Source organism: Lepus europaeus, chromosome 23, assembly GCF_033115175.1.
Source record: "Lepus europaeus isolate LE1 chromosome 23, mLepTim1.pri, whole genome shotgun sequence".
Classification (NCBI taxonomy): Eukaryota; Metazoa; Chordata; class Mammalia; order Lagomorpha; family Leporidae; genus Lepus; species Lepus europaeus.
Genome location: NC_084849.1, coordinates 2,126,744 through 2,139,355, shown reverse-complemented (window position 1 = coordinate 2,139,355; position 12,612 = coordinate 2,126,744). Strand labels below are relative to the sequence as shown.

Below are 12,612 nucleotides of genomic sequence, written 5' to 3'. Positions count from 1 at the left end.
CCATGCCCAGGAGGAAGTGAATTAAACCTTGAAAGAAATTCAAAAGCAAACTAAAACCGGAAGTGCTCTCCAAGGATCCAAACAAATCCCGGCGTACTCCACAGACACACTGCAACCACACTTCATCCTCTCATTCTGATAAAAAATAGGCCACCCCGCCATCCATCCACCCACTCTTCTGGCTGCCCATCAGCCATCTATCCTAATTTCTGCTGGCAACACAACATAAAATAAACCTTTTACCAGGGTGAGACCTCGTGTCCCAAATCACATCACCGGCACGGCCACGGGAACCTGTGCTGTGCTGCCAGGCACCGGGGTCACCAGAGTGAACACCGGGGGCAGGACCAGCACAAACCTCCCCCTCGCCTCTTAACTGCCCCCTAGCACTTCAGTGAGGAATAGTCGACCTCCAAACCCCAAGCGCAGGGAAGGGCCCGGACGGGAGCACCCGGGGGAGCTGGGAAAGCCTCCTCCACTGTTCCAAGTGCTCATCGGCGATGCCTCACTCTCCACCACGGCGGGACGGGCACCCGCAGAGACGCACGGCCCGGGGCCTGCATCCGGGACAACGCAGCTCTTTCCCAAACACCAAGCTGGGACGTCCACGAATGTACTCCAGGAAGAGCAGGTTCCCTCCGAGACTTGTCCTTACCTGACTGCTCAAATTTTCTGTACCAGGAGAGTGACACGGGTGAGACTCTAGGAGAGGGGCCTGGACGGAGTCACCGAGTTCCCAAGCCTCCCTTTGCCCGGCTCTGGATGAGCCGCTTCTGATTGGCCGGGCGCAGAGACAGACTCGGTTTCCCTTTCCTGTCCAGGGACTGCCCATCCTGGGAGATCCTGCAGCTCCACCAGAGAACGCCCGCACACGGACAGTCACACGCGCGGCCCTGAAATCCACACAGCCAACACGGAGGGCACCATTTGACACTTGCACAATGGGCCGTTTTATCTGAGACGCCCAGACTTCGGGTTCCCTTGACGAGCTGGCCACGTGGAGGAGGGACAGCAGGCACGATTCCATCTGCACGGGGACACGGAGCTGCTGAGAACCCACGGTCTCAGGCACCAACATCCAGCCAAGGAGCACACAGGCAAACCCAAACCAAATCATTCCCAAATCCATTCCCAGCGCTTCCTGGTAACCAATCAATCAACCAACCAGAAGCGCTCTAGGCAGGTTGACCGTGAAGAACGCGTGAGCTTCCCCCAAGCTCTCACACGGAGCACTAAGAACCCCAGGCATGGAGTCGGCAGCTCTCGGAGGCAGAGGCCGCCGAGCCGAATGCCGCGAGGGCCAGGTGGGACTCACCTGTCTTCCGGGCCAGCTGATTTCTTCCGACAAACGATGACAGCTGGTGCATACTTGGCAGTGGACTCGGAGCTCTGCCTGATGTCCCACACGGCGGGGCTGCTGGCTCTCACCCCAATGATCCTCACCCCTTTCTTCACCTTGGCCCTGTGGGGACAGTAAGCGCAGGTCCACGTCAGCTCTGGGGACTCCCCGGGACCCTGCTGGCTCTGGGGGGCCCGGGGGACTGACTCGCACATGGCCGCCTCGCAGGTGTAGGCTCACGACATAGGAGTCAAACCCAAATTCACCATCCCCTCCATCCACCTGTGCCAGGTCTCCCTGTAAGGAAGGAGCCACGGCAGCAGAGCACAGCCAGCAGTGGGAGAGCCACGCAGGAGCAGAGTGCGCGTGAAGTGCACACCCACAATGGAAACGCTTTCTGTCTCTAAAGGATGTATGTATTTAATACTGTGAAAGGCAGAATTACAGAGAGAGAGGAAGAGAGAAAGAAATCTCCCATCTGCTGGTTCACTCGCCAAACGGCCTCAACGACGTGGCTGTGCCAGGCAGGAGCCAGGAGCTTCCTCAGGGTTTCCCACGTGGGTGCAGGGTTCCCAGGACTTGGGCAGTCCTCCACTGCTTCCCCAGGCCATGAGCAGGGAGCTGGATTGGAAGAGGAGCAGCCGGGACTTGACACAGTGCCCGTGTGGGATGCCAGCATGTGCCACGGCTCCTGCCATAAAAATCGGCCAGTGCCGCGGCTCACTAGGCTAATCCTCCGCCTTGCGGCGCCGGCATACCGGGTTCTAGTCCTGGTCGGGGCACTGATCCTGTCTCGGTTGCCCCTCTTCCAGGCCAGCTCTCTGCTGTGGCCAGGAGTGCAGTGGAGGATGGCCCAAGTGCTTGGGCCCTGCACCCCATGGGAGACCAGGAGAAGCATCTGGCTCCTGCCTTCGGATCAGCGCGGTGCACCGGCCGCAGTGCGTGGCGGCCATTGGAGGCTGAACCAACAGCAAAGGAAGACCTTTCTCTCTGTCTCTCTCTCACTGTCCACTCTGCCTGTCAAAAAAAAAAAATCTGTAAAAATCACCTGAATGGGTCGGTAACGGGCACCACCGTGACCGCTACTGACTGCTTGCCGTGAACCGCTCACCTACATTCATCGTTGTCATCTTGTTGTCGTCTCGTTTCATTCTCCCAAGACCCTCCGAGCCCCGCCCCATTTTAACCCCCCCAGGTGGATGTACACCGGAGCAGGTGAGCCAGGACGTGGGCCAGCTCCTGGCCGCCACACGGGTGTGACAATGCCGGGCTCCTCCTCTGCCTCACCGTGAACTTTCTAGAGCTGACCCGGGGGCATGTGGTCACGTTCCCTGCCCGTCAACACTGCCCGGTCCACGCCACATTATCTGTCCTCACGTCAACGTCAGCTAAAATATTCACCACGGTAAGTGTGCTCCGCGCCCCCCCAGAGCCCTTCTGTCTCGGAGGGGTGGATGGCAGTCCCCGGGGTCTGTCACCAAGACATCAGCCCATCGGGTGCTCCGGACGCTGCATGGGCAAGGCAGGCAGCGGCAGCGCCGGCTCCCAAGCGCCCCGGGGTGTCGGAGGAGGCTGCAGCAGGAGAGTCTGCACGGACCAGAACTCGGGTACGAGGGCTGCGCCGTGAGCGTGGACCGAGTCACACACTCACCTTGGAAAAACAGGCAGGGGTGAAGCCAAGGGAAGCTCGGAGCCCTCTGAGGGGGCCTGGGCAGACAGGAAGCTGGGGGAGCCCGGGAGCTATGGCCCCTGGTGTGCCCGGGGGACCCTGCGCAAACCCCCGGCTCCAGCCTCGGCACATCCAAGTGATAGCGTGCGAGCGAGGTCACCTGCTGCAGGGGCGAGGCGAGGGGGGGCGCTGCCCCGACACAGAACACTCCCTTCTCACAGAGGAGAGGCCCACGTGGCAGGCTGCCGTGGGGACCTGGGCCTCGGGAGGGCCCCCACTGACGGGAGACCCCCACCCCGGGCACTCGGCCTGGCCAGCACACACCCCTTCACAGGCCCTGTCTCGCCTCACTGCTGGCGAGTGTTCTTTGTCTTTCTAAATTATTTTTCAACGTTTTATTGAAATGCGGGTTACACACCAAGAAATACACAAAAGGGTACAAGTGAGGTTTTGGTCCTCGGATCACGCCCATCACCAACACCCGACTAAGAACAACACACTCCTCCTTCCCCAAGACCCTCTCCACCCTCCTCTCCACCTGTTTTCAGTGTGAAGAACTCTCTCACACTGGCATGACTCAGCGGGCAGTAGTGTAACCTCTCACGTTTGGATGACTCAGCGGGCAGTAGTATAACCTCTCACGTTGGCACGACTCAGCGGGCAGTAGTGTAACCTCTCACGTTTGGATGACTCAGCGGGCAGTAGTGTAACCTCTCACGTTTGGATGACTCAGCGGGCAGTAGTGTAACCTCTCACGTTTGGATGACTCAGCGGGCAGTAGTGTAACCTCTCACGTTTGGATGACTCAGCGGGCAGTAGTGTAACCTCTCACGTTTGGATGACTCAGCGGGCAGTAGTGTAACCTCTCACGCTGGCACGACTCAGCGGGCAGTAGTGTAACCTCTCACGTTGGCACGACTCAGCGGGCAGTAGTGTAACCTCTCACGTTGGCATGACTCGGCGGGCAGTAGTGTAACCTCTCACACTGGCACGACTCAGCGGGCAGCAGTGTAACCTCTCACGCTGGCACGACTCAGCGGGCAGTAGTGTAACCTCTCACGCTGGCATGACTCAGCGGGCAGTAGTGTAACCTCTCACGCTGGCATGACTCAGCGGGCAGCAGTGTAACCTCTCACGCTGGCACGACTCGGCGGGCAGTAGTGTAACCTCTCATGCTGGCATGACTCAGCGGGCAGTAATTGTAACTACAGACCAGAGGCCACGGCCTCCGTGCAGGTCTTACCCTCGTCTATAAACTAACGACCATGAGAAGAGGAAGCGTGATGTCTGTCTCCTGGGTCTGGCTATTTCACTCGGCATCATGATCTCCAGTTCATCCATTTGTTAGGAACGCCGTGATCCCATTTTCCTGGCTGAGTGCTAGTCCATCGTGTAAATGTACCACATCTTCATCCAGTCACCAGCTGATGGACATGCGGTGGGTTTCCTGTCTTAGCTGTCGTGAATTGAGCTGCTATCAACATGGGAGCGCAGGTACCGCTTTCGTACGTTGATTTAACTCCCCTTGGGTACATTCCCAGGAGTGGGATGTCACTGGGCCTCGTGGCAGGTCTACTGGTTCTCTTCTGAGGACTCCAACTGTTCCCATATGGTTGTACCAACTTGTGTTCCCACCAACAGTCTGTAGGGTGCCTTTGTCTCCACATCCTCGCCAGCATTTGTTGTTGTTTGACATTTGGATGAGAACCCTCTAACTAGGGTGAGATGCCCTCTCCTTGTGGTTTTTATTTGCGTCTCCCTGACGGCTGGTGATCCTGAGCACTTTCTTCACGTGTCTGTTGGCCACTTGCCTCTCATCCTTTGGGAAGTGCCTGTGCATGTCCTCTGCCCATTTCTGAACTGGGCTGTTTTGTGATGGCGCCTGGACCGGGCGTCCACTGGGCCTCACCCCGTGCTGCTGCTGATGGAGCTTTGCCTTCCCTGACGGCGAGACCTCAGCAGTGATTCCCACACACGCTGCATCCTGAGAGTTTGCTTGGGGACTTGTGGAAGCCGAGGTGGTGCTGGGCCAGCCGGCACTCCCCCTGCTTTGACCAGTCCACTGGGGGAGGGGGACCTGCTTCCTGGGCCTGCATGTGTAGTGCATATGCATCACAGGTAGTGTCACTTACGTGCAAAGACGTCTTGTTTTAAATAGCCACCGTATCAGCCAACCTTTTGAAGAAGTGCGTGCCCATGCCAGGAGGCCACCTGACCCTCAGGAGACTCAGCTGAAACTCTGACCCCAGCCCTGCAGGACGTCAAATTGCAGGCACAGATGAGCTGGTACAGGAAGTCCACTTCACTGCAGATAGCTCCTATTATATTAAGATGAATTCACAGGCTGTTCCAATTACTGTGCACCAGAATTTTATTGAATCAAATTTGCTCTAAATAAATAGGTCATCAGCCTGACTTTGGCAATCTTTCTCTTATGCAGAAGTGTCAGTACACAGGCCTTTTGTGATGTATAATGGGCTTGTGTTTTTCTTAAATTTTATTCATAAGTAGGTCATTTGGAATTCAGATGATGTTGCTACATTGAATTGTTTTCAAATTCTTGAGAAAGGACACACTGGCTAGTTTAACCCATGAAGCTGTATTGTCCAGCATCATTGCTGAGGGAAACCTCTAAGATTCAGTGCAGGACACAGGGTCTTTGCACAGGGAGGTCCTGTTTCCGGGTGTGGACCCCTGCTCGGGAGAAGCCCCGTGTGGGGTGTGGACAGCAGATGTAAAGATATGCAGGAAACGGGCAGGGAGCCCCTGGGAGAGGCAGCAGGGCCTTCACGGAGCCTGGCGTGCCTTCAGTTCCCGATTCTGAAACACTTAGCTCAGAGCTGTGGTCACAGGGTCAGGAACCATTAGGGGAGTTCTTAAAACACGAGCTGATTAGCTCCACTGGGCCTGAACCAAATGCTAATTCCTCCCTTGTGTATGACAACCCACTTCCCCACGTTCATTAACGGAAGTTTTATAACTGACTGTGGCTCAGTAAATACAGGCTACACTGACAGCCCATTATGCAGAGACAAACAGAGCACTTGATTTCCAAAGACTCTCGGCTGTGGATTTATACTTGAGAATGTGTCTACCGTGGGGACAGGGACGAAGCCATAGCCTTCCCCAGAGCACACAGCACCGCGCACCTGCGTGAGCTGAGGGCACACTGAGTGTGCTGCACCTACAGCGCGCGTGTACCCAACAAGGAGCTTCAGGAAGCTGGGGACGGAATTGAAGTCTGCAGTGGTGTAGATGACTTCGGAACCAGGCAGGCTTTTCATAATAGAATTTCCATTCACTTTTTCAACATCTATTTTCTAATTTTTTATTTTCATTTGTATGTGAAAGTCAGACAAAGAGACAGATGCAAGGAGGTGGGGGGGTGGGGAGAGAGAGAGGGAGAGGGAGAGAGAAAGAGGGTGAGAGGGAAAGAGAGAGGGAGAGAGAAAGAGGGTGAGAGGGAAAGAGAGAGGGAGAGAGAAAGAGGGTGAGAGGGAAAGAGAGAGGGAGAGAGGAAGGGAGGGAGGGAGAGAGGGAGGGAGGGAGACAGAGAGGGACCCTCAATCACTGCATCACTTCCCCAAATGCCCCACAACAACCAGGGCTTGGTGACGCCAAAGCCGGGAGCCTGGAACCCCACCCAAGTCTCCGATTTGGGTAGCGAGGAACCACGTACTCAGTCCACTGCACTCTCTCAGGATGTGGAGAGAGCAGGTGAGACCCCACCTAGGCACGCTAGCACAGGGAGGGCATCACACACACACTGCTCCACGAGCTCTTTGAAGACCCCGATTACATATTCACATGCACATACTATGGACATAAAATATACACTAAGTATACATATATGTTCTAGATAATACTCCTAAAACACGCATAGCATTCAATGCACTGTGCAGTAACACACTGGAACAGTGGGCGTGGCACTGGGAATGGGTGTGGCTTCTGGAAGGGGCATGGCCTCTGCAAGTGGATGTGGCACTGGGAATGGGTGGCCTCAAGGGGTTTGGCCTTGGGAAAGGGGCGTGGCAGTGGGAATGGGTGTGACCTCTGCAGGGGGCAAGGCTCTGCAAGGGGATGTGGCACTGGGAATGGGTGGCCTCAGAAGGGGTGTGGCCTTGGGGAGGGGGCGTGGCACTGGGAGTGGGTGTGGCCTCTGGAAGGTGCAGACCCACTGTGCACTGAACCTTCCAGTCACTGGTGGTTAACACAACATCGAGAGCTCTGCAGGCATTCCTGTGCCAGTTATCAGAAAATACAAAACTGTAGGTGACATACATGAAATTTGTTCCCTTCATATACATTTTTTAAGTAAAAAAGTAAAATTTAAAAATGTTTAAAAAAGAAAATATGCAAGCCACACTGGGGTTGACAATTCAAACCGGAGAGCTGTGGCTGCCCTGCAGGGTGGCTCCACCTCCGTGCCGGCTGCCCTGCAGGCTGGGAGTCACAGCGCCCACAGATCCTGTTCTAGGACGCCACAGGCGTTGACAGCTCGGTCCTCGCCAACATCACGGCAGCCTCACGGCAGGGACTGCCCTGAGAGTTGTTAGGTGGAGCTTGGCAAGTGGAACCTGTTCTGATGAATGAATGAGCTAATGAGTCGATCAGCGAGCACAGTCAACGGTCCCACAGAGAACGGAAGGCCTCAGCTGAGCGCCCATCACGCTGCGAGCTCCCTGATCCACAGCGAGCCTGCAGGTTTTCATGAACTGGGTCAAACCCGCACGGCCAGTTCACCACCCAGTCTGCACTGACCCACCCGGGCTTCCTTCCGCAGAGAACACAGGTGGGCGTCCCACCTGCTGCATCCAGGAGAGACCGGTGGTGCGAGGCCCCGGCTGCAGCTGCCGGCCTGGGGACCCTCTGTGTCTCTGGAAGCAGGGGTGAGCGTGTCCTTCCCCCTCTCAGTGTGTCCGTGGGTGCTCTGCCAGCACAGAGGGACACCGCCTGTCTGAGGCTGCCTCCAGCTGAACGCCCCAGCACAGGGTCGTCCACCTTTCCCAGCACCTGGCCTCCCTCCTGACTCCCAGTGCAGAGGAGGGCGCCCGGGCATCTTCCCCACAGGCTCGAGTTCTGGGGGGACTCCGGTGAGCAGAAATGCGACAGCTAGGAGCCACGCCCACGTGGTGAGGCAGGCACCGGCTGTGAGAGTTCTGGAGGGAACCGGCCGCCCCCATCACCCCAGGAAAAGCAGCCTTGGCCGTGAAGGGCTGGAGCTGGTGGTGAATCAGACCAGGAGAGAGCCCATGACCACCTCTGCTTAGTCATTCACTCGCTCATTCAACACGTCCTGGCTGACAGACAGTACAGCCAAGGGTCCTACTGTCATAGACGGACGCTCCAGGGAACAAACGGACGCACACACAGGCACAGGCACGCACACATGCGTACGTGCACGCGAACATGCACACACACGCACTCTGATCACGCTGCTACGTTCTATGAAGGAGAACAGGCAGGCAAGTGGAGACAGCGCCCGTGTGGGGCAGAGTCACCTCCGTGCTGGCCAGTGAGCGGCAGGACGGGAGCACAGCCGTGTCTGCAGGAATCTTCTCGGCCTGATGTACCCTTTGCCCAGCACGTGAGAGACGAGCCACTCTCTCCCGGCTGCCATGAAAACAGACCACGGGCCAAAGCCGGGGCTGGTGGTTACGCCGGTTACAGGTAACAAAATAACACACAACAGCTCTGTGTGCCCAGAGGAACCACCAGGACACAGACAGCATCTGTCCACACAGCCTCCAGGAAACGGACGCCGGCTCGGAGGACAGGCGAGCGAGGGCAGTGGAAGGCGCAGGAGCTCACCGCCGTCTCTGGCGGCACACTCTGGACCGCCGGCGGCCCCGCACAGCTCCGTGCGGCCGTCCTGCTGCCAGTCCCCCCTGCAGGTGCCACTGAATCTCCCGTCATGGGGTCAAACAGAGCATACGGAAAAAAATCACTCTTCTCACTGTTGCACGGGATAAACTCTAAGCCAGATGGCGTGGAATCCCCAGCGTGGTATCTCCCAGCAAACGGCTCTCAGCTGCTGCTACTCCTGTTTCCTGGATGGGTCCTCCCACGAGCCGCAGAGGTGCAGGTGCACAGCACTCACTCTCCAGGCCTGTGCTCAGACACTAGGGACTGCCCTAAGTCTCAGACGCCGAGCCCGGCTGAGCCGGCCAGGGGCCTCACACGGAGAAGCCAGATCTGTCCTGCAATGGCCACGCCCATCGATGGACCGCTATAAGCAGAGGTTCCGACAAGTGGTCAGTGCCATGCAGAGTCGGAGCCCCACACTTAGCTTCTGGCTCCGCCCACAGACATTTCTGCTTCTGAATCAGTGGTTCACCCTCTGTCGTCTCATTCCTATGATAATCAGAAATCAAAGTGGAGTCTTCCATGAACAGATAATAAACAAAGCAACCAGACAACACAGGATCGCTGCACTCCAAGAGGATGTGAGATACAGACTCGAGGGCCACCTCTGCCTCACAGGTGCCACGTGTGGCCGAGTGGATGGCCCCAGGGCAGACAGGACGGCTCCGCCTCCCCAGCAACCACGAGACCAAGTCCACGAGTCAGGGGCACTGCAGCTCCCGGGGACTGTCAGGATCAGAGTGAGATCTGCTCCTGGCGTCCGTGCCGAGCCCCGGCACCCTCGCTACTCCACGGCGCGAGCTCGAACAGTCTCGCTCTTTGCTGCAGCCCCGCGGTTACCAGTGCTTCAAGGCTCTAACCAAGGACAACATTCCAAATAAAAACCGGGGCTGTGGCTCGCACGCTCCCATCCTGAGAGTGTCCCTGGGAGAGGCGTTCAGGTATTTTTCAACATTTCTTCATTGGAAAAAATGATACAGAAATGCTGTCAATATTCCGGTCCTATGGTGGAGTACAGGGAAGCTTCTCGCACTGCCGATTCCTGTTCCCCAACATCTTCCCAGCTGAGTGGGAGAGCAGCACCCTTCGGTGTGCATTTTAATAAACATCGCAATGACAACACGCGGTACAGACTCCCTACTCCACACGTGTCGCACTGTACACACACACATGCTATACGCACACATAAGAAACTCATCTCTTTAGAGCCACACGGGTGCTGCTGTTTCTAGATCCACTGGGTAGCAGCACAGGCCAACGCTCCCTGACCCCGCGGTGGGCCCCGTCCTGGCTGTGTCACCGGTGCCCCAGAGCCTCTCCATCTACACCCAAACAAGCGTGTCTGTGCGAGCAGAGGGAGCACCCGGAAGATCCACACGGTTCAGTTGTTCCAGAACGTGCCAATCTGCCAGCCAGACGTCAGTTCCTGGATAAACAGAATTACAAGTCACTTTGATGTGGGGGATCTGGAATCTGTGCCCAGCCCCTTCACCACACACACTTTCCGTGGCCGAGCTGAGGACCCTGGCGGGCTCTGCCGTCCTCACGTCTGACAGTGACACGGTGTCTGCCACGGTCAATGCTGCCCTGCCTTGCCGGTCTTTGCACACCCGATACAAACACTATTTCATTAGGGATGAGAGGCTTTGAGCATTTTTTCATATCATTAAATATCCTTTTTTTCATTAAACACCTGTTCACATCTTTTCTCCATTTCTCAATTGCTCTGTTATTGTTTTCATTGTTATTAGGAAATTGATTTGTAAAGAAAATAATCCCTTGATCCTTCGGGGATGCACGTCCATTTAGGAAGGGAAATGAGGACGCAGCTCTCATGTCTCCCCAGGACGGCTTTTATCCGGCTGTTTACGAAATGACTCATCCGGTGCCTTTGATTAAAAATGCCATCACCAACAGACGGGAATGGGCCGGGCTTAGCTTGGGTCCCTCCACTGGCTCTCTGTCCAATCCGGCCGGCTTCCCCTGCGCCAGAACCGAATGCTTTAGGTACAACAGCTGTTGGCACAATTTCCTATCTGGCACGGCTATTTCCTGCCTGTGGCTTGGTATTTTTTTTTTTTTTTAAGAACATCTCAATGTCTCCTGTTTAACAAGAATTATTTCTGTTAAGACAATTTCAAAGAAAGTTGTTTAAAAGAAAGAATAAAAAAAAGAAAAGAAAAAAAACCCAGAGGGTGCTTGGAGGCCCATGAAAACTCCTTCACACCAGGACTGCACCCATCGGCCACCAGGTGACGGCTCACACCGCAGTTCCCCGGGAGCCAAGCAGCTAACCTGCCGTTCCAGGGGCCTGGGCACCTCCCGGACAGACGCGACCCTGCGGGGTCCCCTGTAGCTCCCTGTGCAGGGACTGTGGGGGCTGCTCCAGCCAGGGCTCCTGCCCTGGGCATCAGCACTGGTCCCACTGCAGGGGCTGCTCCGGCCATGGCTCCTGCCCTGGGCATCAGTCGTGGACCCACTGTGGGGGCTGCTCCGGCCACAGCTCCTGCCCTGGGCATCAGCGCTGGTCCCACTGTGGGGGCTGCTCTGGCCATGGCTCCTGTCCTGGGCATCAGTGCTGTCCTAGGGACGCAGCAGCCCCCTCGTTCCTCCCCGTCTCTGTGCGCGAGCTCTCAGACGGACACGGCTCAGGGATCTTGCAGGAGCCATGAGAAGACCATCTTCCCCTGTGTCCTCCCCACTGGCCTGACTTGAGTGCTGGGAGGATGTGAGGCTGCACCTACTGGCCTCAGATAAACAGAGAACCAGGCGGGCCCAGGGGTGCAGGGCAGCGTGGGCTCCTGACCACCAGGGCCCTGGGCCTCCAGGCCTGAAGCCGTGGGACCCTTGCCTACCCCTGGCTCAGCTAAGCCTCTCCTGGGAGACTGATGTGAGGGGTTTGGGAGACGCTTCTGCAGCTCCCCGTGGTGGGAAGAGCGTTCCTCCAATGTGAGCGGTCCTCTGAGGGTCACGACCTGGAAGCCTGGTGCCCAGGGCCATGGTGTCCAGGGCAGGGCCCTTCCAGCGCTGATGAGGGCAGGGGCTCTGTGCTCCGGGCACAGAAGCGAGCGATGCCAGCATCAACCCAGGCACACGCGAGGGCCCTGCATGCAGGGGTCCCACCAGGCACACTCCCCCCAGCTGACAAACAAGGAGCCCAGATTACAACGAGGTGAGGAGACCAGACAATCCCCGAGATCAGCCATTTTTGTGCGCCCTGGCTGTCCTCCGCAGGCCGCAGAGCCTGAGAATAACTAAGGGCCCAAAGCTGTTCTGCCTGGTACCCAGGGCGTCCCGTAGCTGGATTAGCACCTGCTGATGTTAAGATTCAGAGAGCCCAGCACGCCCAGGCATCTCAGCCGGGGTGAAGACTAGTCCCTGGGCATCGTTGGGTGCAGACTAGCCCCTGGGCATCGGCCGGGGTGAAGACTAGTCCCTGGGAATCGGCTAGGGGGAAGACTCGGCCCTGGGCATCGTTGGGTGCAGACTAGCCCCTGGGCATCGGCCAGGGGGAAGACCCGTCCCTGGGCATCGTTGGGTGCAGACTAGCCCCTGGGCACTGGCAGGGTGCAGACTAGCCCCTGGGAATGAGCAGCCGGGAGCTGCTGCAGAAACACTGGATCTTGTCCAACTCAACAGTCTCACGGGAGCTTCTCCTTTGCTCCAAGTTCCCGCCCACAAGATGGGGAAAGTGCCCGTCTTGTCATGCCTGAGGTGAAACAAATGTGTGCAGAAAAAC

General features: G+C 57.0%; 1 protein-coding gene across 1 annotated transcript in view; it reads right to left on the bottom strand.

Moving 5' to 3' along the window:
* Positions 1-12,612, bottom strand: part of TMEM132D (transmembrane protein 132D) — a 469,684-nt gene that overhangs the window by 270,231 nt on the left and 186,841 nt on the right. Inside the window, exon 3 of the mRNA XM_062182824.1 lies at positions 1,316-1,462. Within this exon, the coding sequence (XP_062038808.1) occupies positions 1,316-1,462 (147 nt within the window). The remainder of the gene's footprint in view (positions 1-1,315; positions 1,463-12,612) is intronic.